This window comes from Pseudopodoces humilis, chromosome 16, assembly GCF_049639895.1.
Source record: "Pseudopodoces humilis isolate 2021_Gansu_Grassland_sample_001 chromosome 16, ASM4963989v1, whole genome shotgun sequence".
NCBI classification, from domain to species: domain Eukaryota; kingdom Metazoa; phylum Chordata; class Aves; order Passeriformes; family Paridae; genus Pseudopodoces; species Pseudopodoces humilis.
This window is the reverse complement of record NC_142215.1, coordinates 433,401-460,731: the sequence shown is the minus strand read 5'-3', so window position 1 is coordinate 460,731 and position 27,331 is coordinate 433,401. Positions and strand designations below refer to the sequence as shown.

Genomic DNA, 27,331 nt, shown 5'->3' with positions numbered 1-27,331 from the left:
GCTTTGCACTGTCTGGGTCAGCCCAGGCAGGCTGTGGGGCCCTGGGGACCAGAGCCAGCTTTGCTGGCCCATGGGGATCACTCACTCATATGGGATCTTCTTGAAGACCAGGTGATCCAGCAGCGTCAGCTGTTCTGCGATCTCCAGGGCTGAATGGTTTTCAAAGGGTTCTGCTTTGACCCCCTCGGCCTGTGGGACAGAGGAACAGTGTGGCTCGCTGGCCAGGAGCACACTGAGAGCTCCCACACCCATGAGCACGAGCCCAGGGCCAGGGCAGGCTCCCAGGGCCAAGGATTTTCCCCAGCAGAGCCGGGGTGTGCGGTGCTGTGCCGCTCCCACACCCTGCCCCTGCCGAGCTCCTCCCAGCCTTGAGAACCCACAGATTCAATCAGGCAGACTTTGGGCTGTTTAATTAACAAAGCACCCAGGGGTCCCAGCTGGAGCACCACTGCTCCTGCCCAGGAGGGGCAAGACGGCGCTTCCAAGGGATTTCCAGAAAATCAGGGGCACAGGGATGACCCCTGTCCCCACTGCCTGGCTCTGGCCAAGCTCACCTGCAGGCACAGGCAGGGCTCAGGTGCCCCCACATGTCACCCTGGGGGTGACAGCCACAGCCTGAGGCCCAGAGCCAGTCACTGCCTGGTGACTGTCCTCAAACCAGTCACAAAAACATCCCCACTGACACCCAGCCCTTGGTCACAGCTCAGGCCAGCACCAGCACAGCCCCACAAACACCTTGGGACAGGGATTGTGAAAGCTCCAGCAAACAAACACTGGCTGGGCTGCTGTGGGGCACTGGGGGTGCAGCTGTGGGGCACTCAGAGGTGCAGCTGTGGGGCACTGGGGGTGCAGCTGTGGGGCACTGGGGGTGCAGCTGTGGGGCACTCAGAGGTGCAGCTGTGGGGCACTCAGGGGTGCAGCTGTGGGGCACTGGGGGTGCAGCTGTGGGGCACTCAGGGATGCAGCTGTGGGGCACTGGGGGTGCAGCTGTGGGGCACTCAGGGGTGCAGCTGTGGGGCACTGGGGGTGCAGCTGTGGGGCACTCAGGGGTGCAGCTGTGGGGCACTGGGGGTGCAGCTGTGGGGCACTGGGGGTGCAGCTGTGGGGCACTCAGAGGTGCAGCTGTGGGGCACTCAGAGGTGCAGCTGTGGGGCACTGGGGGTGCAGCTGTGGGGCACTGGGGGTGCAGCTGTGGGGCACTGGGGGTGCAGCTGTGGGGCACTCAGAGGTGCAGCTGTGGGGCACTGGGGGTGCAGCTGTGGGGCACTCAGAGGTGCAGCTGTGGGGCACTCAGGGGTGCAGCTGTGGGGCACTGGGGGAGCAGCTGTGGGGCACTCAGGGGTGCAGCTGTGGGGCACTGGGGGTGCAGCTGTGGGGCACTGGGGGTGCAGCTGCGGGGCACTCAGGGATGCAGCTGTGGGGCGCTCAGAGGTGCAGCTGTGGGGCACTCAGGGGTGCAGCTGTGGGGCACTGGGGGTGCAGCTGTGGGGCACTCAGGGGTGCAGCTGTGGGGCACTGGGGGTGCAGCTGTGGGGCACTGGGGGTGCAGCTGTGGGGCACGCAGAGGTGCGGCTGTGGGGCACTGGGGGTGCAGCTGTGGGGCACTGGGGGTGCAGCTGTGGGGCACTCAGAGGTGCAGCTGTGGGGCACTGGGGGTGCAGCTGTGGGGCACTCAGGGATGCAGCTGTGGGGCACTCAGGGGTGCAGCTGTGGGGCACTCAGAGGTGCAGCTGTGGGGCACTGGGGGTGCAGCTGTGGGGCACTCAGAGGTGCAGCTGTGGGGCACTGGGGGTGCAGCTGTGGGGCACTGGGGGTGCAGCTGTGGGGCACTCAGGGGTGCAGCTGTGGGGCACTGGGGGTGCAGCTGTGGGGCACTGGGGGTGCAGCTGTGGGGCACTCAGAGGTGCAGCTGTGGGGCACTCAGAGGTGCAGCTGTGGGGCACTGGGGGTGCAGCTGTGGGGCACTCAGAGGTGCAGCTGTGGGGCACTGGGGGTGCAGCTGTGGGACACTGGGGGTGCAGCTGTGGGACACTGGGGGTGCAGCTGTGGGACACACCCCAGCAGAGCCCAGGGACAGGTGGTACCAGTGGCACCTGTGCAGGGCAGGGGGCTGCAGGTACCAGCCAAGGGTCAGCACAACACAGCCCCCTGCCCATGGTGTGCACCCCAAAACCCAGGGCAGCCTCACGTTCCCACCACCCCTGTGACCGCAGGTCACTGCTGCTCAGCCTGGGGGCAGAGTGAAGCCCTCGGGGCTTTTTTTCCTCTTCAGAGGAAGTTTCCAGAACATGCAGTTATGGGCAATGGAATCTTGGGTGTTTCAGGTGCTCCAGGCCAGTTTGAAGTGGCTCTTGTGTTCTTCTGGGAACAGGTTTGGTTGGGTTTTTTCAGTGCAGAAGGGCAGCAGTGCTCTGCAGCCACCCTGGGGGTTCTAAATCCATGGCACATTCCCAGGGAGCGGCGCTGATGCTGGCTGAGCCAGAGCCCATCACCTGGAACTGGGACAGCTTTGGGGACACAGAGGACACGTTGGGAACCCCTGGGGCTTTCCCATGTCCCTGCAGCAGGCACAGGCAGCAGCAGGCAGGTGGCTCCATGCCCTCTCCAGCCATTCTGCTGACTGCAGGGGGAATCAGGCTCTGCCTGTAACAGATCCAGCTGTGCTCACAGCTGGCCCCTGCCCAGAAAGCCTTTCCCTGCTTTGCAGCTGCACCCTGGCGCTGGTGTGCCAGAGCAGCAGCACCCGAGCCACCGGGGGCAGGCAGGGAAGGAAGGAGTATTTACCATCTGCACAACCTCCTCCAGGGTTATCTGGTTGTCTCCTGGATCCTCCTGCGTCAAGGTCCTGCAGCAGGGAAAGACAGGATTACTGCGGTGGGGAACCAGCAGACCCACCCAGCTCCAGCAGGGCAGCGTGGCTTTGCAGGGCCAAAACACTCAGCCTGTGTTTCAGGATGCCCCTTCAGTCCCATTTCTCATTTTAAAGAGAAAAACGCTCCTCAGCCGAGGCCAGAGGCCCCCGTGTCAGCCCTGTGCAGGACAAGTGCCCACCCCGAGCCTCCCTGCTCGGCACAGACCCGGCCACAGTGCCACAGCAGGGCCCAGCAGCAGCCAGGGCCAGCACCCACCACGGACCCTCAGCCTCGCACCACGTCCTGAACACAGCCAGCACCACCCTCCACCTCCTCACCTTCCTCCCTGGCCCCTCCCAAGCCCCCGGCAGGTCCCTCCCGGAGCCCTCGGGCTGCTGTGATCCCAGGCGAGAGCGGGAGCAGCCGGCAGTGTCAGGAGGAGCCTCCTCCTGCCCACAGCCTTCACCTTATGATGTTGGCGGCCGCTTTCCTCTCCTGCGTCAGGAGCTCGGGGTCATGGATGACCTCCTCCAGGAAGCCGATCACCCGGAACTTCAGCTCCTCGTTGCTCTCGAAGTCCTGCCAAGGCGGCAGAGCCGTGGGATCCCTGTGCTGGGAGTCACCCCCATCCCAGCACAGCCCCAGCACAGCCCCAGCACAGTCACAGCACAGCCCCAGCACAGTCACAGCACAGCCCCAGCACAGTAACAGCACAGTCACAGCACAGCCCCAGCACAGTCACAGCACAGTCACAGCACAGTCACAGCACAGCCCCAGCACAGTCCCAGCACAGTCACAGCACAGTCACAGCACAGCCCCAGCACAGCCCCAGCACAGTCCCAGCACAGCCCCAGCACAGTCCCAGCACAGTCACAGCACAGCCCCAGCACAGTCCCAGCACAGCCCCAGCACAGCCCCAGCACAGTCACAGCACAGCCCCAGCACAGTCACAGCACAGTCCCAGCACAGTCACAGCACAGTCACAGCACAGTCACAGCACAGTCCCAGCACAGCCCCAGCACAGCCCCAGCACAGTCACAGCACAGCCCCAGCACAGTCACAGCACAGTCACAGCACAGCCCCAGCACAGTCACAGCACAGCCCCAGCACAGTCCCAGCACAGCCCCAGCACAGCCCCAGCACAGTCACAGCACAGTCACAGCACAGTCCCAGCACAGCCCCAGCACAGCCCCAGCACAGTCACAGCACAGTCCCAGCACAGCCCCAGCACAGTCACAGCACAGTCCCAGCACAGTCACAGCACAGCCCCAGCACAGCCCCAGCACAGCCCCAGCACAGTCACAGCACAGTCCCAGCACAGTCACAGCACAGTCACAGCACAGTCCCAGCACAGTCACAGCACAGTCACAGCACAGTCACAGCACAGTCACAGCACAGTCCCAGCACAGCCCCAGCACAGCCCCAGCACAGTCACAGCACAGTCACAGCACAGTCACAGCACAGTCACAGCACAGTCACAGCACAGTCACAGCACAGTCACAGCACAGCCCCAGCACAGCCCCAGCACAGTCACAGCACAGTCACAGCACAGTCACAGCACAGTCACAGCACAGCCCCAGCACAGCCCCAGCACAGTCACAGCACAGTCACAGCACAGTCACAGCACAGTCACAGCACAGTCACAGCACAGCCCCAGCACAGCCCCAGCACAGTCCCAGCACAGTCACAGCAGGCTTCCTCAGTTCCATCACACCAGAATGACCAGGCCTGGGAGGGCTGTGACTGCCCAGTGACAGCCAGCAGGGCTCCACTGTCCCCAGTCACCAGTGCAGGGAGGGACAGGACAGCAGGGACAGCTCCCAGGGCCCTGACCCCATCCTGAGCATCCCAACAGACACCAGACACAGAGACTCCCTTCCTCTGCGCCCAGCCAGGGGTGATGGGGGGTCCAGCCCCCCTCCTCTGCACCCCAACTGTGCAAACACTGAGATGTGACCCCTGTTCCCCTGCCGGGGCATCCCGGCCCCCGCTCCTGTGCTTCACCGAGCCTCAGTGCCAAATCGCCTTCTCCGCCGGCTCGTGGCTGAGCTGGCAGCGTGCGGGGAGGGAGGGAGAGCGGGAAGGAGCCCCTGCCCACCTGGGAGTGTTTGGACACCCAGTGCCGCAGCACGTTGAGGACGCGGTTGGTGGCCGCTCTCCGGATCACGAACTCCTTGTCCCCGTTCCGCTGGTCCGTCGGGAAGCCTGAAACTGCCGGTGGCCCCTCAGCACAGCGTGGCCCCTCAGCACAACGGGCTCACAGCTGCTGGAGGGCTGCCAAAGGAGCACCCCCTGCCCCAGCACCCCTGCGCTGCTGTGGCAGGAGGCACTGGGCCACCTGGGGCCACCTGTGACCTGCACATCCCTTGGGACTCCCGGGACACGGCCTGGGGCAGGTGCTGGGCTCTGGGGGCTCTGGGGGCTCTGGGCTCCCCCAGGGGGGCTCTGGGGGCTCTGGGCTCCCCCAGGGGGGCTCTGGGGGCTCTGGGCTCCCCCAGGGGGGCTCTGGGGGCTCTGGGGGCTCTGGGGGCTCTGGGCTCCCCCAGGGGGGCTCTTCCCGGCCAGAGTGCACCTGGAGGGAATCCCCTCTGGGAAGGGTGGAAACGGGCACCCCAAAGGCACCCCCTCGGGCAGGTACCTGCGCTGGCCAGGGACATCCTGCGGTACTTCTCCTTGGTGGGGGTGCCCTCGTTGGCCCCTGCCGTGGCGATGGCGAAGGCGGAGGTGGCGGACACGGCGCTGCGGGCGCTGTCCAGGTCCCGGCAGGACGTCATGACCATGCCGTTGTTGTAGGAGAACAGCGAGAAATCTGGGGGAGAAGACATCCAGCACCCCGTGGGCACCGCTGCTGCCAGGACAGCTCCCCACACGTGCCAGCCCCTAACACACCAGCACCCCCAGACCTCACTCGTTACCTGATGAATTTTTGCACTTGATGGACTTGGGAGTCGTTGGAGATTTCGTTGGGGAAGCTTCAGCTTCTGCTTCATCGCTGTGGTTGGGATCCGTGTCCGACTCCTCCCTGACAGACACCTCTGAGCCTGGGAGGAACAGGGAACCCTTTTACACCCTCTGCACACAAACACAGCCACAGTTCCTCCCATTTCCCTGAAGTCTGACCCATTCCAGCTTTGGATGTAGCCACCATGTACAGGAAAGGCACAGAGTTCTGCCGTTTCTGTGGGGTATTTTGGAACAGGTTTTTCCTTTGAGGTGAGGGGGGAAAGGTTGAGAGGGATTTTTGGTTTTGTTATTAAAAATGACTGAGGATTCAGGAGGCAGGAGCTCTCTGTGTGTGCACTTAAACTGGCCCCTCTGTGCCAGAGCCCCCCATCCCCAAACCCTCAGGGACTCACTTTGCTTGCCCGGCAGCGACTCCTCTTGCTTTTCCGAGGCCGCTTCTCCTTCGTCTGGGATTTTGTTGGGATAGGTGCTGGACACGTACAGCTTGTTGATGTCCAGGGTGGTCTTGCTGAAGGGGGCCATGGAGGAGTAGACGCCGGCGTAGCCGTTGGAGGAGCAGCTCAGCGCCGCCAGGTCCAGCGCCTTGCCCCCGGTGATGATGGGGATGTTGAGGGACAGCTTCCTCCGGCGGCTGGGGGACGACGACTTGCTGATGGAGAGCGGCGGCGGCGACGAGAACTTGCGGTTGGCTCTGGGGGACTTGGGGGGCTCCCCATAGAGCAGCTTGTTGTTCTGGCTGTTTGCAAACAGGAGCTCCAGGGACCTGGGATGGACAGGGAGAGGCTGAGCTGGCACCTGCCCTGCCCAGGAGGTCGTGGGGATCCCCCCCGTGGCACTGGGACCCCAGGGCATCCCCCCAGGCGCAGCAGAGCCAACACCAGCCCCACCAGCCCACGGCCAGCACGGGGCCCTCCCGGGAGCGGGGACTCCTGCGGGGCTTGGATTCATCTCCTTGCCCTGTGGCACGGAGCAGTGCCACAGTGCCAGGGTGTCCCAGGGACAGGACAGGCCCCGGGCAGCCCCGCAGCCTCACCGTGCAGGGATGGCGCTGATCGGCTTCTTGTAGATGGTGATGAGCTTGTCGAGGACGACGAGGGCGGTGGTGAAGACGCGGTAGGAGTGCAGGAAGGTGTTGAGGAAGTCGATGCTCAGGAAGCGCAGGTCCGTCAGCCTCTCCAGCAGCCGCTCCACACTGGCATAGCGGATCTGCAGGACCTTGCAGGAATTCATCGTTTTACTGAACCTAATGTCAACATCATCACAATACAAGCTGGCATCAGACCTGCAGAGAAACAAGATATCTGTGGTTCCAGCCTGGAACGAAACCAAGAGACCATGGAAAGTGGTGCAGGAAGGAGCCCTGCTCGTATGGGGTGTCCCCATGGAAAACCCGGGTGGGAAAACCTGGGAATCCACACCCTGGGACGGGTGGAGTGCTCAGCAGGCAGAGGGATGTGGATGGGCCATCCCCAGGCGCACACAAACCAAGCTCCTTCCCCTGCCCAGCAGCAGGGAATGGGGCAGGAACAGCCCCGTGCTGCCCCGTCCCACCGCTGGGACCAGCCCCCCTCGTCCCACACGTGTCCCAGCACAGCCTCTGCACCCCAGCACCTGCAGAACCACAGCCCCCCCGCCCCTCCCTTCTGGCACTTCTCCCCCCCCTTTCCTATTGTTATTTTTCTCCAAGCTCTCCCCGTTGCCATCCCCACGTCCCCAGCACACGGCGATCCCCCAACAGCTCATTAACGCTCCTCATCACCGCACTGCAACAGCCCATGGAGCGCACGGGAGGCCGTGGGGGTCCCGGGGAGGCCACTCCGGTCCCGAGGCTCCTGGCAGCGCTTGGCTGCCACGGGAGCTGCGTCCCGGCCCTCTCCACACTCACTTGATCATCTGGGGCACGGTGACCTTGGAGTTCTCCTCGAAGGCGTTCATCATCAGGCCGTTGCAGCGGATGTTGTCCACGCACTGCGAGAGACACGGGCGGGAGGTGGAGGAAGTCAGGGCTGGGCTCTCTCCAGCCCAGGCACATCCTGCTGACTGCAGGTCCCGAGAGCTCCCGGGGTGCACACCCAGGCGGGGGCAGGAGGTGGGAGCACACGGCAATGCCGGTGTTCACCTGCGTGCCCAAAGCGGTGCCACAGCCCAGCAGGGACCCCATGGCAGCTCCTCCCTCATCCCGAGAGCTCCACACCCCCGCCCTGCTGGGTCCTACCTGGCTGATGTCACTGGTCCACGCAGCCTTCTCCTGCCTGGACGAGGCCACGAGGATAACGGTGAAGGATGAGGAATCTTTCGGCTCCACCACGATTTTGAAGTCAAGGTGGTCAATGTCTTGTCCTGATGTTTTGGCTTTGGAAGAGAAAAACCCCCCACAGTGACTGGGAAAGCCTTTCCCATCCCCTCTCTCCCAGCAAGGGCTTTAGTCATGTTTCAGGGAGGGTTTATTCAGGTTTTTGTGGGCTGTTGGCTGCCCCAGGAAGGTCGGGTCTGCCTAAGTGTGGGTCTGGTTGGTTCACAGTAAATAATTAATCTAATTAAACCAATGGTGGATTCCTTGAATCTGTTGGCACCTGAATTTGGTCCCCTTACCAACCACCCCCAGCCACGTCCCCACCACGTACTGTCCTCGTCGGTGCTCTCGGGCTCCTCCACCAGCGTGCAGTCGATGAGGGAGATCACCCCGTTCTGCAGGGGGAAGGGGGGCTCAGCACTGGGATCTTGGGGGCGGGGGATCCCCCGGCCCCCCAGAACAGCCCCAGCCAGGGCAGGAGTCAGGGCTCAGCACTGGGACCCCCCCAGGGGCTGGCGGCTCCTCCGTCCTGGTCCCCCAGCCCGGGGATGGGACAGGTCCATGTCCCCAGGGGGGCACACACAGCCCAGGGGAGGGGGGCACACACAGCGCCTGCTTGCACTGGGAAAAAACATCTGTGCCTGCTGGGATCTCTGGGTTTTCCTTGTCAAACTGATCAGCTAATTTGTTTATAAATTATTTAATAGGAGCTTTAAATTTAATTTTCCCAAAGTCTGTTGTTGCAATTATCAGCTCTTTGCCACGGACTGTAATTCTTCAAACCGATAATTTAATGCCAGTAACAAGCAATTTCTGTAAGATTCTTGCTCAATTAACTGCCAAACTTCCCCAAATAAACACGGGAGCCCAGGGAGCAAGCAGAGGAGCCGGGAGCACTACAGACAGCCCGGGCTGTGCTTCCAGTTTCTTCCAGAACAGACTGTCAATGTTTCTGCTGCAAATCAGGGTAAACTCTTTTATGGGGATCTTGTAGTTTCTCATCTCTCCCGTGACCCAGCTGCGACAAGGACCACGTGAAATAAATCCAGGTGGCCTCAGGCTCCCAGCCCAGCACCCCTGGGGCTGCGCCAGTGGAGGGCAAGGAGTGGCCAAGAGCCCGGCCAGCTGGGGCCACGGCTGGGCCACGGCTGGGCCACGGCTGGGCCACGGCTGGGCCACCTCTGCCCGTGCCCGTGGCCAGGGAGCAGCAGCAGCCGCCCCGGCCTCACCTTGGTGAGGTGCAGCTTCCCCCCGGAGCCGCGGGTGCAGATGATGAGGTGCTTGGAGAAGAGGAAGCACTGCCGCTCGCCCTCCTTCCTGAGCGACAGCGAGCCCAGCCGGCCCCGCGTGATCTTCCCCTTCTCCGACATGGGCACCTGGATCAGGGAGCCTGCAGGGAGGGACACGGGCTCAGCCCCACCTGTGCCCCCATCCCGGCACCGGGAGCTCAGCGTGCTCCCGCTGCTTCCCTGGCTGCGCCATCGGGAGCGGCCGAAATGCAGCTCCTGCGCTGCCACCATGGGCAACAGTGCAGCGACAGAACTGCCCCAAAGTGCCAGAACTGCCCGAACGTGATGTGCTTCTGATCAGTGAAAACTCATTTTTACATTTTTAAATTTTTATATTCTTAGATTTTTATATTTTTATATTTTTAAATTTTTATATTCTTAATTTTTTATATTTTTAAATTTTTATATTCTTAATTTTTTATATTCTTAATTTTTTATATTTTTAAATTTTTATATTTTTAAATTTTTATATTCTTAAATTTCTAATTTTTTTATTTTTTATTTTTTATAACAATATTATCTTTTTAAAAATTTACATTTTATCAATCAATAAATGTTTAAATTTTTTAAATTTTCAAATTTTATAAATTTCTAAATTTTTTTAATATATTTAAATTTCACAGGCCACCGGAGCACACAGGACAGGGGCAGGGCCGAGGGGCTCACGTTCACCACAGAGGGGAGGGATGTTGGCACAGACCTTGTCTGACAAAGGTCTGGCTGGTGTCCAGCAGGATCTCACAACCCTCGATGATCATCCTCTCTATTGCCAGGTTTTTCCGAATATTTTCAGTCTCACTCACTTCGTCATGCATTATCCTGAAGGATGGAGGGGAGAAAATCGGAGCTGGATGGGATCTGCACAAGTTTTCCCAACCCCTTTGGACACAGGGTGGGGCTGCACCAGATAAAACCAAAACCGAAGGAATATCAAGGGAATTACAGCATTATCCACCCAGGCAGAGCCAGGAGCTCCAGACCTGTACATCTCCCCAGACTGCACCTCCAGGCTGATAAATATTCAAATGTGAGTGCTTGGACATCACAAAATTCAGATTTAGGGCAGACAGATCCCCCCATCACCAGCCACAGAACCACTCGGAGCCATCCCAGTCCTCCAAAGCCCTCATTTCACCATCCAGGAGCCCTGGGATACCCTGCCCCTGGCCAGGAGCAGCCAGGACCCGTCCCACACCCCAGGATGGATCAGCAGCTCTCACCTGGACAGCTCCTCCAGCTTGGACTTGGCATAATCCAGACTGTTCCTCTCCACGTGTTCGTGGGGCGTGTGGGCCAGCAGCTCGTGCAGGGTCAGGATGTACCTGGGGATCTGCAGCACGAGGGACAGCAGAGGTCACTGGGGACAGCAGAGGTCACTGGGGACAGCAGGGCCCACCCTGGGCTGCTCCTGCCATGGCTGGGGACACCCTGATCTGAGGGGTTAAAGCTTCAAAGCTCCTTGTGCCAAAGCTGAAAGAAGAGGGGGAAGGAGGTGGGGCTGTGCCCAGGGCCCTGCTGCCCCCTGCCCCAGTCCCAGAGGTTCAGGATAACTGGGGAGCCCCCCAAGTCCTCCCCCAGCGATGGCCCAGGCAGGTCCCAGGAGCCATCTGGGACCACCAGGCTCCAGCCCCAGGCCCCCTTCACCCAGGCTTTGCCCGCCCACCATCCAGTGCCAGCTGTGGGGATGGGGTTTGCACTGTCTACCCCATCTCCCTCAGGGCCCTGGGGCCAGCCCTGGCTCCAGGGTCACCTGGAACATGGGGTAGGTGAGGAAGGTCTCCAGGGTCCTCTCCTCGCAGTCAGGCTTGGCCTCGTAGTGCTTGAGCAGCTTGTCGAAGTCGCGGTTCTGCTTGCAGTGGGCCAGGATCTGCAGGCTGTACTGGTGGTTCCGCACAAACTCCTGGTAGATGTTCAGCATGGGCAGCAGGATGTCGAACAGGTCGGCTGCAGGCAGAGCAGGGGGTGTGGGTGGGCTGCTCCAGCAGGGGAGCCCAGCACAGCCCCCTGAGCCCCCTCAGCCACCCAGAGCGGCCCCGAGCTCTCCTGCTCCTGGTGGCCCCAGCTCTGCCCAGCCCGAGTTTAAGGAGGGTCTGATGGGACACAGCGGTGCTCTCCAGCATCAGCCTCCCTGTGCACGGGCCAGTCCCAGCCCCCAGCTCCCGGCAGAGCCAGGAGCACCAGAGTTTGGTCACTGGGGTTTTCACTCTGGCTGACACAACCGAGCGAGGACACGGTGTGCAGTGGCAGAGTGTTTTGCTGCTGGTTGGCAAATGATGCCGTGGAGCTGCAGGGGGAGAAGGAGCAGCAGCAGCAGCAGGAGGAGGCAGCAGCACTCACCCAGAACCAGCGTGGGCCAGCTGGAGATCCGCGCCTTCAGGCCTTGGTAGAAAATTTGGTGCAAAAACATGATTGTTTCGCTGGAAAAGGAACCAAGAGAGGACTAAGCCAAACTAAGAACAAACAGATGAACCAGAGGTAAATAACGAGGAATGAGAGAAAACCCCCAGGCCGGGGGGAGCAGGGCAGCCCTTGGGCTGGCTGGGGGCAGCTGCTCCAGGCAGTGCAGAGGGTTCCTGGAGGCACAGGAAGGATGGAGCTGCAGACTCCCGGGGAGCCCTGGCACTGGGCAGCGGGTGCCCAGAGCTGCTGGGGTGCCACAGAGCTCCAGGAGCCCAGGGCAGAGCTCACCTGTTGAGGAAAATGCTGCTGACATCGTCGTGTGTGATGGGCGGCTTCTTGGAGCTGGCTGCCATCCGCAGCGGCCGCAGGAAGTTGTTGACGAGGATGTGGAGCTGCTGGACGTACTCGGCCTCAGCCTCCAGCATGCTGAACACCACCTGGTTCCTCTTGCGCATGCTGTCAGCGTGGGGGGACCTGATGTAGTCCTGAATGATGGTCTTCCACTTCCTCCGGCACAGCCAGCCCCGCAGGAAGCTCTGCACCTGAGGGAGCGGTGCCTGGCAGTTAAGGACGGGGCTGGGGCCAGGCAGGGACCCCGGCTCAGCCCTGGCAGCCGGGAGGTTCCCTGGCTCTGTAGCGAGGTGTGTGTGCTGCTGCCCCTTCCCGCTGCTGCTCCGAACCCTCCAGGCTGGGAATGCAACGACTCCCGTAAATTCCTGGCACAGGCTGCCCAGAGCAGCCGCGGCTGCCCCGTCCCTGAAGTGCCCACGGGACGCTCGGATGGGGCTCGGAGCAAGCTGGGATAGTGGAAGGTGTGGCAGCCCACGATGGAAGGAGAGGAGGTTTAAGATCCCTCCCTTGTGTAACTGAGCACCTGCAGCAGGCCCTGCTCTGTGCCCAGAGCTCTGGCCCCAGCACGGGGGTGCCCGGGGCCGGTCTCTTGCTCCCTGTGGGAACACTGCCGGGGTGCTGGCTTCTCCTTTGCCAAAATAACAGCTGTGACAGCCATGTGAACAGAAGTCAGAGGGGCTGCTGGTGCAGGAGCCAGCACTGGCCGGGACACCTCATGCTCCCGGGACTGCCGGGAGTGCCCTGCCAAGAGATGAGCTCCCACTTGGGCAGAACGCATTTTCCCCTAAAAACCCTGCTGACAGAAGCACTTGCTCAGACACCTCCTTCAGCCCCGCAGGGAGCGCATCTGCCGTGCCTGCTGGGCCCCCCCTGTGCCAACCCTCGCCACCACCCACCTTCTTGATCTTCTTGATGTCGCTGTCATCGTCGCTGGGCGCGCTGCTCTGGCTGGCCTGGATGCGCTCGTGGTCCTTGAGCAGGGACGCGATCTGTGGGCACAGGGGGGAGCGGCTGCCCGGCACTGCCAGGGGCTGAGGGCATCCCAGGATCCTAGGGACCGAGGGAATCCCGGGATCCCACGGACTGAGGGAATCCCAGGGACCGAGGGAATCCAGGGATCCCAGGGACTGAGGGAATCCCAGGGACTGAGGGAATCCAGGGATCCCAGGGACTGAGGGAATCCAAGGATCCCAGGGACTGAGGGAATCCAGGGATCCCAGGGACTGAGGGAATCCAAGGATCCCAGGGACTGAGGGAATCCAAGGATCCCAGGGACCGAGGGAATCCAGGGATCCCAGGGACTGAGGGAATCCAAGGATCCCAGGGACTGAGGGAATCCCAGGAGCCAAGCACATCCCAGGAACCGAGCACGTCCCAGGACCCAAGCACATCCCAGGAGCTGAGGGCATCCCAGGCTGCTGCTGTGCCAGGGACCAGCGTGAGCCTCTGGCTCAGTGACAGACACAGGGACATGTTGTGCTGGGTCTGTCCTGGTGGAATGGGCATCACAGACTCACAGAGCCCCAGATGCACAGAGGGCTGGAAAAGCCCTCTGGGATCATCAGGTCCACCCGATCACAACACTGCCAAGGCCACCACTAACACACCATTGTCCCCAAGTGCCACATCCACACAGCTTTTAAATCCCTGCAGGGATGGGGATTCAATCGGTGGATGAGGCAGATGAAGAAACGTGGCAGAGCTGTCAGGGCTCCTCGAGCTGTCACCGACTCCTCAGTACCTCTGAACCCCACCAGAACCGGGATCTGGAAATCCTGACGGGTGCCCAGTCCAAACCCCATCCTTGTTTCCCGAAAAAGCCTTCACAGCAACTCAATAAACACAGCTTGGAGAGAAAATGGCAGAAAAATCCTGAGCATTTGGATCCCAAAATGTGCAGGCGGGGAGCAGCCCCCCCAGCCGCTTCCCGCACATGTGGGATCAGAGCCATCAGCTCCCAGCTTCGGGTTTCACTGTTTCTCCCTGTTCTTTCTCTCCCTCCTCTGCTCATCGCGTGTCCCGGCCCCCACGGCCAAAACCACTTGGGAAGTGACAGGAAAAGGCAAGAAAGCAGCACATGTGCCATCCAGAATGTGGGAAATTGGGAAAATGTGATCTGGATTTTGATTTTACAGAAGAGAACAGAAGGAAACAACTTGGAAAGAGGTCTTTCCTGTGAAGGGGGGGGAAGAGATGCCATTTTGGACAGAAAAGAGGAAAAAAGGTGGAGTTTGGTGTCTGGGCTGTTTGGAAAAAGCAGGAACATATCAGAGCTGGTGGCCACAGGCTCATGGTCACTGATCCAGCTTCTACACATCTGTTCCACCCCATTTCATTATTTGGATCAGATGGTAGAGGAGATTTTAGAGCTTTTTGCACACCCCAATGCATGGTCAGGGGTTGTTATTGCCCTGCACATCTGAACCCAAAAATTCAAAATTTGAGGAAAAGACCACCATTAAGACAGGCAAAGCCACCCTCACTGCCTCTTCCGACGCCTCTCCTGATGCACCGGAGGCACAGCCCTGCCGGGCAGAGCGGGGCAGCACGGGGATGGCCGGGAAACAGGGGATCCCCCAGTGCCAGCATCCCCGCCGCCAGCGACCCCCCAGCACCGGGCACAGCTCCCCCAGCGAGTGCTCTCCCTCTGCCGAGCAGCCCCCGCCGCCAGGCATCTCCTGAGCCTCCTCCTCCTCCTCCTCCTCCTCCCAGGTGCCCCGGGGACACCGCGTCCCTCGGCACCGTCTGCTGAGTCATGTGCGCACCTCGCCTCTGTCTGCGGCACCCGGCCCCGAGCCACCGGCACCCCGCACCCGGCCCCGAGCCACCCGCACCCCGCAACCCGCACCCGGCCCCGAGCCACCCGCACCCCGCACCCCGCCCCGAGCCACCCGCACCCCGCACCCCGCACCCCGCACCCGGCCCCGAGCCACCCGCACCCCGCACCCGGCCCCGAGCCACCCGCACCCCGCACCCGGCCCCGAGCCACCCGCACCCCGCACCTCGCACCCCGCACCCCGCACCCCGCACCTCGCACCCCGCACCTCGCACCCCGCACCCCGCACCTCGCACCCCGCACCCCGCACCCCGCACCTCGCACCCCGCACCTCGCACCCCGCACCCCGCACCCCGCACCCCGCACCCCGCACCCCGCAGCCCGCACCCCGCAGCCCGCAGCCCGGCTGCCCCCGGGAGTGCCCGGAGCAGGGGGCTGGCAGCAGTGCCCCGGGGCCCGCGAGATGCGCTCTGCCCCGCTCAGGTGTGCCCCACTGCAGAGCAGCCTCCAGCTCGGGGAGCTGCCGGGGTAATTCCAGAGGGCGGGACAGGGTGGTCTGCGAGACCCCTCCAACCCAAACCGCTCTGGGATTCTGGGATACAGCCACGGTTTTCATCTCTCACAAGAGGCGAGGAGCAGCTCCCCAGCCCACTCCCCAGCGCTCCTTGCTGCCGTGAACCCTCCCGTGTGGCAGCAGCCTCCCGGCCCGGGGGTCCCCCCAAGCCCCCCAAATGCCCAGTGCCGGGGTGCCAGGAAAATCCCCAGGGAGGCGATGCCCTGGCCCCTCCTGCGGGAGAAGGGCCAGCTCGGTGTCACTGAAGCAGAACCAGAGCAGCGGTGCCACCCCCGGGCCGTGCCCACGCGGGGATGCCGCCCCCCTCCCACGGGTCACCCCGGGAGCGGCAGCGCATCCGCGGGGCAGCGCCGGCGCTTCACCTCGGCCTTGAGGCGCTCGATCTCGATCTCCCCGTCCTCGATCTGCTGCCGGAGTTGCTTGGCAACGGTCTTCTCCGTCTCCACGATCTGCAGGAGATGGAGGTACTTCTGCATCAGCGCCTCGTGCTCTGTCGCCAGGTTCCTGTAGCTGCAGCAGACACGGCCGTGAGCGTCCCTCCCCCAGGCCCGGCCAGACCCCGACATCGGGGCTCTCCCTGCCCTGCACCCCCAGTTCACACCCCAACATCGGGGTTCTCCCTGTTGCACCCCCAGTTCATCCCCCCAACATCGAGGTTCTCCCTGCCCTGCACCCCCAGTTCACACCCCAACATCGGGGTTCTCCCTGTTGCACCCCCAGTTCATCCCCCCAACATCGGGGTTCTCCCTGCCCTGAACCCCCAGTTCATCCCTCCAATATCGGGGTTCTCCCTGCCCTGCACCCCCAGTTCATCCCCCCAACATCGGGGCTCTCCCTGCCCTGAACCCCCAGTTCATCCCTCCAACATCGGGGCTCTCCCTGTTGCACCCCCAGTTCATCCCTCCAACATCGGGGCTCTCCCTGTTGCACCCCCAGTTCACACCCCAAGATCGGGGCTCTCCCTGCTGTGCCCCCCGCTCCCACCCCGCACAGGGAATGAAGCAGGGGCAGCTCCTGCAGCTGGGGATGCTGCTGCTCCCAAAGCACTCCTCTGGAGAGGACATGGGCTCCCACAAGGGGCAAACAGAAAGGACAGAGCAAACTTGAATTAGATCATAGGAGTCAAAAAAGGCCCCCAAACAGCCTGACCAAACCTCCGTAACCTGCCACATTCCAAGAGCTTAGGAAGGTGTGTGGCACAAGCTCCTGCCAAGCCCTGCTGCTGGCAGGGGCTGCAGGGGATGGGGTTTCTGCCATTCCCTGCACACAGCTCCTGCCTGATCCCACACCTCACTGCCAGCCCAGACCTTCCTTCCCCAGAGGAGCACCCGGCTGTGCTGCCCCCGGAGCGCTCTCCGTGGCAGCTGGGCAGTGCCAGCACTCCCAGGGCACAGACAGCACAAACCCCTTCCTCACCAGTCCCAGCTGCTTTCAGCCCAGGGTCAATCGGGCACCCCCTGGCTCCAGGCAGGGACAGGCAGTGCCAGCCTGCCAGGGCGGCCTGTGCCAGGGGACTGCGATGGGAATGGGGACAGGGGAACGACTGAACACGGCCCCCCTCTCAGCACCAGGGTCCCCAGCGTGGGGCTGGGGGGCAGAAGCGTCCTGCTCTGCCTGCTGGCAGTGTCCAGCTCGTCCTGCCCCCCCAGGCACCCTCAGCACGGCTTCACCTCGCCCCCACGGGCACAGGGCACACCTGGCATGAGCTATGGCTGCCACCCACTCGTCGCAGTCCTTGGCATCCTCGGTCCTCAGCTCCAGGGTCTTCTGGTTCTCGTGGTTGAAGTTAACAGTGAAGTAGTGCTGCGGGGGCGAGCACAGGGGTTACGGTCACAAAGCACTTCCTGACCCACCACGGGCTGGCTCATGGACAAAAACAGGTTTGGGAGCACCAGGAGCCCGGCCACGACGGGCTGCTCTCAGCACAGCCGTGCCACCACCCAGGAGAATCCTGCTGGGCAAAGAGCCGGCTTCAGGAGAACCTAAATCCACCAAACCCACCCAAGTCCAGAGCGCTGCCGTCCTGAGCCGGTGGTGACAGCCCTGGGGACACCCTCCCCTGGGGAACGGGCAGAGGAGCAAGGATGCTGAGCTGGACCTGCATCCCCTCCCACACCCACAGGATAATGCTTGGACTCGATGGTCTTAGAGGTCTTTTCCAGCCTCAGTGATTCCCTGAGCCCAGGATCACTGTCTGCATCCCTGCCGTGGGGCAGCGAGCCCTCGGGAGGTGACGCCGAGCCGAGCCCGGGTCCCTCGTGTCCCGCTCCCCGGGGCTCCGGGGGGGTGGCCACGCTGCTGGGCTATTTTTAGCCTCCCTTGACATTTCCAGTGTTTGTGCTAATTGTGTGCGGTGCCGCCGCCGCCGGGTTTGTGCCGCTCCTCTGCTTCCCTGCAGTCTCCAAGGAAACAGGTACCACGCTGCAGTGCCGGATACTGCCCGGAATAACTGGGCTTAACCAAACCCACTGGAACGAGCTCATCCTGACATCATCTGCTCCTCTGCTGGCTTTCATCGGGGAAAAAACGGGTAAAAGCTGCCTCCAACCCAAGGGGCAGCAGCCTGGCAGGACCCCGGCTGTGCCATGTGGAAACAGCGATGGGCGGCACAACGCTCTTCCCTCCCTGTCCCCGAGGGCACAGCAGCACAGCCGAGCCAGCACCCCCAGCCCGTGCCCAGCCAGGGCTCAGGGCTCGGGGTGACACCCTCGGAGCTCACACAGCCCCTCTGGGTCCGGCAGAGGGGGAGAGGGGGGCCGGGAGCCCACGCTGCCCATGGGCACAGCCCAGCCCTCCTTCAGGAACACCTTTCACCTTTGGGGAGCCACTGCAGGGCCCCGGTGAAGATGCAGCTCCTTCACTTCTGCCACGGATCCTTTAAGTGCAGGATCTTTCACTGCTGGTCCTGTGGAGAAGCTTTCTCCTTATGGAGCCGTCCCCATGACAAAACACCGTCATCCGTCACACACCCCGGTGTCAAACACCACCACCCATCGCCCACCCCTTCCCCAGCCTGCCGTGCTCAGGCTGCCCAGAGCTCCCTGTCTGCCTGCAGGACACCTCTGGAGCTGCAGCAGCTCCCCAGCCTCTCACATCCCACCCCCTTTCCCTCCCTCCCACTCCCAAAGGCTTCCACTGGCAAAGAGACAGCTCCGAGGGAAATTCACCAAAAATGTCTGGTCCCTAAGGGTGTTGTTCTGTACCCCAGCTTTACACCCACCTGCCATCCCTTCCCTTGTAACTGCATCAAGAAGAGCTCATCGGGTTGGCAAGGCTGGAAATGCCCCCCTAAACACCGGCGAGGTGTGGGGGAGCCCCTTCTCGTGCTGGTGCCCCCAGCAGCTCCCGGTGCCGCAGGAACCACCCCGAGAGCACGGTGTGCACATTCCCACTCCGTGACCCCACACCAACAGCCCATGGCTGAGCCCCCGCGGCACTGGAAACACGGGGAGACACTTCAGGAGTCCCCCAAACCGGTCCCTGCCAGGCAGGAGGACGTGAGATAGCGAGCCCTGCATTGTCCTTCCCAGAAGCTGTGTGTGCTCCGCGGGTCCCGGGGGTGGCACGGGTCCCTCTGTGCTCCCGGGGGTGGCACAGGGTCCCTCTGTGCTCCCGGGGGTGGCACAGGGTCCCTCTGTGCTCCCGGGGGTGGCACAGGGTCCCTCTGTGCTCCCGGGGGTGAGTGCCCCCACCCAGAGCCCAGCCCAGCTGGGACAGCAGCAGATGCAGGGCTGCAGATGCAGGGCTGCAGATGCAGGGCTGCAGATGCAGGGCTGCAGATGCAGGGCAGGAACCTGGCCAGGTGCCCCCCGTGCCCCTCCTGGCCCACTCGAGGCACCTCCCAGCACAGCAGCTCCTGGCAGGGGTGATCCAGCGCTCTCCCAGAAGCTCCTGAGCTTTGCCAGTGCAGTTCCCAGGCCGCTGGCAGCAGGGCCCACAGGAGGGGTGCGAGCCCCCAGTGCTGCAGCCGGGACTCCCCGAGCCCAGCCCGGCTCCTGTGAGCACGCACACCCCGCTCCGTGTGTTGCTCCAGCTTATCCCCACACAATTCCCAGGAAGTGCAGCGTGCTAGGAAGGAGGAAGTTATTTTATATTTGAATAATAAAACTCCCACCACCTTTTATCTCCGCCTACGAGATGATCCCTCTCTGCCATCACAGTGACACGTCGCACCAACAACCCGGGAGCGCTTCCCAGCACTGGGTCGGGGGCTGAGCATCACATCCACGGACAGGACCAGAGCCCTGGATGGCACCAGACCGAGGGACAGAGCCAGCACGGGACTCAGGGCACCGGGCAGACAGCTGGGAGTACCAGGATGAGCCCCCAGCTCCATCCCGGCCCCGGCTCAGCGTCCCTGGGTTTGTGCTGCCCAGGACAGGGCACGAGTTGCCCACAGCGTGGCTCTGCTTCTCCTTACACCCGTTTTTATCTCATTTATGACCTCAACGCTGCCAGCCCCGCGAGCGGAGCCCCCTCATCCCCCCGCCCTCGCTCTGCTCTGGCCACAGTAAGCAGATGGGATTCTTGAGGAGCCCCTCAGTGCGGGGTTTTCCAGTTTTCCAGGCTCCCCTGTTCCCTCCTGAGCCCGCTGTGGGGGCACAGCCCCGGAGCCCGGCTCTGTGGGCAGTTTGTCCGTCTGGCACCGCCGGACACACACAGCCCCTGGGGGCATTTCCCGCAGGACGCGGCAATCCTGCCCGAAACAATGACCCGGGAGCGTTCCAGGACACCCAGGGAAGGATTAAAGCCCCTCCAGGGGCACCCAGAGCCCCGTGAGCGACACCCAGCTCCCCGCTGGCCCTGCCTGCTGCAGGGGGTGCCACCGATGTGCAGAGAGACTCCAAAATAAATTCAAATAAGCTTTAAAGCGCCACGTTATTTCCAAAGTAGGAAACCAGCCTCTCGCAGGATTTTTTAGAATTTGCAAAGGGCATTTTTTTACAGCCTGAACAACCCACGGGTGGCTGCGCTGGGGGTGGGCGCTCTCCCCGCACGAGTGAGCGTGGGGGCACCGCGGGAGAGCCACCCCGGCCACACCAGAGCACCGACTGGCACCCTGTCCCCTCGGCTGTGCCCTCAGAGGGGTCGTTCCCCCACAGGGCTGCCCCCCTTCATTCACCCCTCGGGGCTGCCTGCCCCCCACCCTCCCGCCCTGGGCACATCACATCCGCCTGCTCGGGAAGCTGATGCTTATTCCAGCTGACACAAAGGGCAAGGGGAGCAGAATTTTCTTGCTCTGGATGGATGAGTCTAAAAATCCACAGCCAGCCATGGCAGCTTTTAACATCCCTGACCTACATACTCTGTGCTCTGGGAAAACAGGACCTCGGAGCTGGATGCTCCAGCAGCTCATTTCCGTGCTGACAATAAGAAAAAATATCCCAGAGGCTGCAATTTCCCTTCTTTGTTTCAGTATGGCTGTCAGGATATTTGGAAATGGATACTAGAGGTGAGCATCATCCTTGTGGAGTAGGCTCTGGAGTCATGCGCAGAAATATTCGTAAAATAATTCAAATAAATCAATTTTTCCCCTGATTTTATCCGGTGATGCTGGCAGGCAGGCATGCAGGCATCGCTGGGGCCAACACTGAGCATCCCCTCACTCAGAAATCCCCACATGGCATCACTCAATACACCGATTAATTAAAAACACGGTGTCTCCCCAACACCGATGAATAGTTCAGGTTTAAGTCCACAAATTATGATTTATAGTCTCCAAAAAAATCAGATTGCCTGGAATGGCACTCAGGTAGAAGGATTCTCACTGCCCCAGATGGCTGATGCTCAGGGACCTGGGCTGGGATCTGGGGATGCAGTGCCTGGGACACCAATGCCAGCGTTTGGAATGGCCTGGGAGCTGCCCTGCTCAGGGTGTCCATGGGTGGCCTGCCCAGCCCCGCTCCACTGACACCATCTGGCCCCTCTGAGCACCCTCCACAGCCCTGGGGGTCCTGAGGGGAGCCCCCCATGCGGGGATGGGCACGGCTGGGTCCCCCAGCCCCACTGCTGCACCTCTGGAGGGTGCCCGGGCTCTGCCACTGCCAGCAGGGGCTCCAGCAGCAGGGCCTGGGGCTTGGCTCTGGCACAGCTGGAGCTGCTGCACGTCCTCAAGGCATCCAAATATTCCAGCACTCCCAGCACCTCAGGAATGGGGCCCGCAGGACAGGGTGAACTCGGTGCTCCGTGGCCCCAGCCCTGGAAAACGCTCTGGAGATGGGGAAGGAAATGCCCATCCATGGGCAGCTCAGAGCAGCCCCAGCTGGGGGAACACAGCTCAGCTCTGAGCCACGGAGCCTGGAGCCAAGGGCTCTGCACGGGGCCACCGCCTGACTCAGCACCACGCTGGCTCTGTCTGAGGCCTCCTGCTTAGGAACAGCCCACGGCACTGGGACACGGGTCTGGAAACCAGTCTGGGCTGCCCAGGGCGCTGGTGGAGCCCCATCCCTGGAAATGGGGCAGCACACGGGACATGGAGCAGGGGCAGCCCGGTGCTGAGGGAATGGTGGGACTGAATGGCCTCAGAGGGCTTTTCCAACCTCAGTGATGCTGTGATCCTAAATCCAGCTCCAGGCTGGACCCATGGAGCAAACCCAGCTGTGATTCCCCAGCCGATGTGCAAAGGAGAGCCCTCACCCCACGCTGACCCTCCCCTGTCCCTGGGGTGGGATCAGCTCTGGAGCTCGCACCTGCCCAGCTCCTCTGCTGGGATCTCACCTTGTTCTCCTCCCACCTGGGGCACCCCACATCCTGCCCAGCCCTCCGAGAGGTGCCCACCCCAGAGCTCATCCCAGCACCGTCACCTCAGGGGGCCGGGGGCAGCCGGGCTGGGGGTGGCACAGGAGGGGAACAGGGGGCTCCTGCCAGCGCCGGGGTCACAGCCTCCCCAAGCCCACCCCACGGACCCTTCCCCGGGCCACAGCCCAACTTCACCCAGCAGGAAATTATCTTCCCCATCCAACTGGCTGGAAGGAAAATTCGTTTCTGGAAAAAGAAAACAAAGTTTCCAGAGGCAGCAAATCCCTCTTCGGTGCTCCAGTTTTCCACATGTCTTATTCCCTTCTTCTCAAATATAGCAATGCTAAAATTCACTGTGTTCCAGGAAAAAATCCCCCCAAAGCAAAGTATGTGTACATTAAAAGAGGGGGTTTGAAAGCCCCACATCTTAAAATTCCTCCTTTGCAGAGAATTGGGAACCTTTCAGGCTCCACTCCAGCAAGGAAGGAACCCAAAGCTGGAGCTCCTCTGCTGCAAGGAACGCTGTCCTCGGAGCTGCAGCTGGGACCCCACAGACAGATAAACACCCTCAGAACACAACTGATTGGGATCACTGGCAATGCCAGAAATTTCCTCAGCACCTTCCCTTTGCAGGCTGCTGGGCAGGGCTGGCTCTCAGGTGAGCCTGAAGCCGAGCTTTCCCCGGCGTGGGGGGCACAGCCCCTGCCCAGAGCCCCGTGTGCCACCTGCTCCTCCCGCCCGGCCAGGCTGCGGATCTGCACCATCAATATTCGCCGCTTATCTCATCCCTGGGCCATTAATTAGCTTGCAGAGCAGCGGGCATCCAGCGCTCCCGCTCCCAGCCCCGTTTGGCCTAAGGAATTACACGGAATCACAAGCCAGGCGTTGAGCCACGAGGAGCAGTGGCAGGGGACGCATCTGCCGCGGCAGGAGCTCCCCGTGGCAGCAGCCCCTCTCTGACAGCGAGGATCAGCACTCTGGGCGCATTCTGAACTGGAAAGGGGATGTGACATCTTCCCCAGGGTGTTTGCAGGGTGGGAAATCCCTCCTGCACAAACACGAGGACCCAGAGCTTCGATCCCTGGCTTGATTCCAGCCTGGCCAGGAAGGTTGGTTGGAAAACTTCATGGAAGCTGAATATCTGTTCCTGAAGGGACAGCAGTGACAGCCATGGCGGTGTGAGCCCTTGCGACCACAGCCCCCCCTCGCTGCCACAGCCCCCGAGGTGCCGCCCCCCACAGCCGGGCTGCAGGGAGCCCCAGCCGGGCAAAACCCACAGCATTTCCTGCTCCTCCTTCACAAGGAAATTTCCTTCCTCTTCACAAGGAAATATTCCTGTGCTCCCAGCCAGGAGGGAGGGGATGTGCCAGGGAGCAGCGGTGCTGCGTGCCTGGTTCTTTGGCAGGCTTTCCAAGTGCCGGCAATAGCCAGAATTAGGGGGCAGGTTCCTCCCAGGCTGCCCCATGCCCTGGGGTGCCGGGGGTGGCCCTGGGCCCGTCCTGCGCTGTGCCGGCAGCGCTCCCAGCGCCTCCCAGAGCCCGGCAGGCTGGAATTATGCAAGCCCTGCAGAGCCGGACCCGGAACGCGCGGTGCCCCCGCACTGCCCGGCCCGGGATGGGGGTCCCGGGACCCCCCCCCCGCTCCCGCTGAGGGGCCCCGGTGCCGCTGAGCCGCCCGCAGGGCAGATGCCCACGCTCCGCGGGCCACCAGCGGGTCAGAGGGTGAATCCTGCTGGCTCCTGTCCACGCTGATGACACTGGGGGTGGCTCTGGAAGCGATGGATGGGGATTTGCGCCCGCAGCTGGAAGCCAGCCCTTGTCCCCCCTGTCTGCTCCGGTCTCGTCTCTCCCGGCCGCTCCGGAGCATCCCAGTTCCGGCCGAGCAGCCCAGACAAACACGCCACGTCCATGCCCTGCTGCTTCCAGGAGCACCCTGCCCGGCCGGGAAAGGCACAGCCGCTGGGGACAAACCCTCCGTCCCCCGGGTTCCGTCAGTGCTCGCGGGGCTGGGGGACCCCTGGATCTGCCGGGGGCTCGCAAGGGCTTTGGTGTTTCCGCGCTGATCCCCCGCAGCCATCGGCGCTGCCGAAGGGCTCTGGAGCCCAGCGCCAGCACGGGGGGCTCAGGGGACCCGCACTCTGCTCTTCCCCCCGCCAGGGCTGGGGATGGAGGTGCAAACGGCACATGTGGCGAGCGGGAACAGGGTGAAATCTGCCCGAAAACAAGGCCCGGAGCTCCCCGCGCCGAGCTGCTCACACCGCCGGCCCGGGGGGGCTGCCGGGCAAACCGCGGGGCACGGAAGGGGCAGACGGGGTGTGGGAAACAGCGAGGACGCCCCACGGGACCCCGGAACCCCCGCTCCGCCGGGGCCAAAGCCCAGAGCTCAAAGCCCAGAGCCCGGAGCCCAAAGCCCAGAGCCGGGCCGGGGGGGACGCGGGGCTCCGCAGCGCCCAGCGCGGCCGCCAGGAGGCGCCCCGCGGCCCCCGCTAATTACCGCCGGTTAATGAGATGGGAGGGGGAGTGGGGGTGCCCCGGAAAGAGCCCGACACCCCCACAATGAACCCACCCGCTGCTCCGGCACCGCAGCCCCGGGAATCATCCCCCTTCCCCCGCACAGACCGGCCTCATCCTCAGCTCCCCACCCCGGTCACGCGTGGGGCAGGTCACGGGCTCCGGCAGCTCGGGGGCCGCGGGGCCCGGACCCCTCGGGCCATCCTCCCTCCCCCTCGGGGGGCCCCCCGTGTCGCCCACCTGCTTCTCCAGGGAGTCCTTAGCCGAGAGGGGGGGCTTGGGGGAGGGCGCGCGGTCGCAGACGCAGCCCTCGAGCAGGTAGAGCCCCGAGGGCCGGGAGCTGGAGTCGGTCTCGAAGTAGAAGAGCATGTTCTGGAGCAGCGCGAACCACTTGGTGTGCCATTTCGTGTTGTCGGCGCTCCGCTTGCTCAGGTATCCACGCCGGGCCCCGTCCTTCTTCGCCAGCAGCCCCAGGTGGGCGACGTGCCCGTCATTGAGCCGCATCCCCTTCTGCATCCTGCCGGCACCGCGCTCACATGGCCCCCGCCGCGGGCGGGGCCGCGCCGAGCCACCCCCGCCGCCCCCGCGGTCCCCGCAGCATCAGCGGCCCCCGCTGCCCCCGGGGAGCCGCCGGGCGCTCATCCGGTGGCCCGGCCCCGCTGAGCCCCCGGCCCCGCTGAGCCCCCGGCCCCGCTGAGCGCCGCGTCCCGCAGCCGCCAGCGGAACCGCGGACGGGCGGGGCGAGTGACGGCGGCGGCACCGGGGACCGTCAGTGCCGAGCGGAGCCGAGCGGAGCCGCGGCCCTCCTTCGCTGCCTCTCTCCCTTGCCTCCTTCGCTGCCTCTCTCCCGTGCCTCCTTCGCTGCCTCTCTCCCGTGCCTCCTTCGCTGCCTCTCTCCCGTGCCTCCTTCGCTGCCTCTCTCCCGTGCCTCCTTCGCTGCCTCTCTCCCGTGCCTCCTTCGCTGCCTCCTTCCCTGCCGCCGGCTGCGGGGGTGGTCGCGCTGCTGCGCTCGCCGGGGCCGCCCCCGGGCCGCGGGATGCCGGGGCCGCCGCCAGCACCGGCACCAGCACCGGCACCGACACCGGCACCGGCGGCACCGGCAGCACCGGCAGCACCGGCAGCACCGGCAGCACCGGCAGCACCGGCAGCGCCGCGAGGGAACCCCGCACCCAGAGACACCCCCAGAGCGAGAGGGAACCCCGGGCGTGCGGGACACTCGGGCCGGCACGGAATCCTTCCTGCGGCTGGAGCACCGGGCCGAGAGGGACCCCGGGCACAGCCAGAGCTGAGAGACACCTCCAGAACCCCGAGGACAAGAGGGACCCCCCGGGACAATGGAACAGCCAGGAACAGCCAGAGCCCCAGGACGGGAGGGACCCTAGACCAGAGGGGGAAGTGGATCCCAGGCCAAAAGGGACCCTTAGGCAGGGGAGAACCTTGAGGCAAATGACACCATTTATTTCTGTTTGTCTCACTCTTGATCCCTCTTCTCCATCCTGGCCTTGTGTGCCCTGCCCAGCAGGGCAAAACCGGGAAAACTGGGCACTTGGAAAAGGGGGTAGTGGCTGCAGCTGAAGCCTGTGCAGGGCTGGGAGTGCCCTGGTGCCCCCCGGACCCCAGGAGCTTCCACAGCCTGGTGTGCTGGCTCAGCCAGATGCCACCGCCACAGGCACCGTGTGACACCTGCAATGTGACACCTCAGTCCTGCAGCAGAGCCTGCCCTGACCTGGGCCCCAGCTGTGACAGACCCCTACAGACAGGGAGGACAGCAGGACAACCCTGCTCATTTGCCTTATTTCTGCTGAAAGTGCTGGCAGAGCTCCGAGGAACCCGGTGAGGTCACAGGTTGCCATGGGAACGGGAGGGAACAGGCTGGAATTGGGAAGGGTGCTGGCACTGCCAGGATGGAGCTGCGTGGCCTGAGTGAACACGTGCCCATGGCCACCCCAAGGGACACGGCCGAGGATTCTGTCACCAGCTCAGTGCCAGAGAGGGGCCACCACTGCCCCAGCCCCCGTGCCCCTCATCCTCCCACTTCTGTCCCTGGCTGAGTGTGCCCCTGTGCCCAGCTGCAGGCACATTTGTAGCTCCAGGGCTTTCCCAACAGCACGGGCAGCTCCCCTCCATGGCCAGGGCTGTCTCCTTTCCCATTTCTCCAGCCTCATCGTGGTCCGACACCCCATTTCCTTCCTGCAGCCTCCGCTCGGGGTGAGAGATGGGTCCCAGCAGAAAGCAGAAGGTGCTTCCTGTGCCAAAGCTGTCACATATGGAGCAGTGGCACAGAAAGAGACCCTTTGTGGCAGCCTGCGAAATCCTGGATGAAATAATAGCTGGGAAGCTGGCATTGCCAGTAATTCCCGTACTGGATGGAAGCTGCCTGCCAGCCTGGAGCTGCCGAGCCCTCTGCCCCGACACGGGGCTGTGTCTGGAGCGTGCTGGGGCACACGGTGCAGCTGGGGATGGAGAGTGCCCAGGGACGTGCCAGCTGTGCCCCCTGCTCAAGGGGGGAGGGTCCCACCGCCCCAAGGACAGCAGCGCTTCAGCCCTGGGGACAGGCAGGACTGTGCTGGGGTCGGCACCAGGC

The 27,331-nt window shown here is 63.0% G+C and overlaps 1 protein-coding gene across 2 annotated transcripts in view; it reads right to left on the bottom strand.

The window, feature by feature from the left end:
* The window catches only part of RASGRF1 (Ras protein specific guanine nucleotide releasing factor 1), a 29,124-nt gene extending 3,841 nt beyond the window's left edge, over positions 1–25,283 (bottom strand). The window contains exons 1-21 of one of the 2 annotated variants that reach the window (XM_088063070.1): positions 24,988–25,283; positions 17,196–17,302; positions 15,862–16,009; positions 13,046–13,138; positions 12,087–12,340; positions 11,736–11,815; positions 11,149–11,342; positions 10,619–10,728; positions 10,099–10,217; positions 9,339–9,499; positions 8,441–8,504; positions 8,032–8,168; positions 7,702–7,784; positions 6,850–7,098; positions 6,209–6,579; positions 5,768–5,893; positions 5,491–5,661; positions 4,951–5,063; positions 3,319–3,431; positions 2,785–2,845; positions 86–189 (exon numbers count right to left, since the gene is read on the bottom strand). In XM_088063070.1, coding sequence (XP_087919196.1) covers positions 86–189; positions 2,785–2,845; positions 3,319–3,431; positions 4,951–5,063; positions 5,491–5,661; positions 5,768–5,893; positions 6,209–6,579; positions 6,850–7,098; positions 7,702–7,784; positions 8,032–8,168; positions 8,441–8,504; positions 9,339–9,499; positions 10,099–10,217; positions 10,619–10,728; positions 11,149–11,342; positions 11,736–11,815; positions 12,087–12,340; positions 13,046–13,138; positions 15,862–16,009; positions 17,196–17,302; positions 24,988–25,263 — 3,134 coding nt within the window. In that variant the 5' untranslated portion in view covers positions 25,264–25,283. The remainder of the gene's footprint in view (positions 1–85; positions 190–2,784; positions 2,846–3,318; positions 3,432–4,950; positions 5,064–5,490; positions 5,662–5,767; positions 5,894–6,208; positions 6,580–6,849; positions 7,099–7,701; positions 7,785–8,031; positions 8,169–8,440; positions 8,505–9,338; positions 9,500–10,098; positions 10,218–10,618; positions 10,729–11,148; positions 11,343–11,735; positions 11,816–12,086; positions 12,341–13,045; positions 13,139–15,861; positions 16,010–17,195; positions 17,303–24,987) is intronic. The other variant, XM_088063071.1, reaches the window with a different exon arrangement.
* Between the last annotated feature and the right edge of the window lie 2,048 nt (positions 25,284–27,331).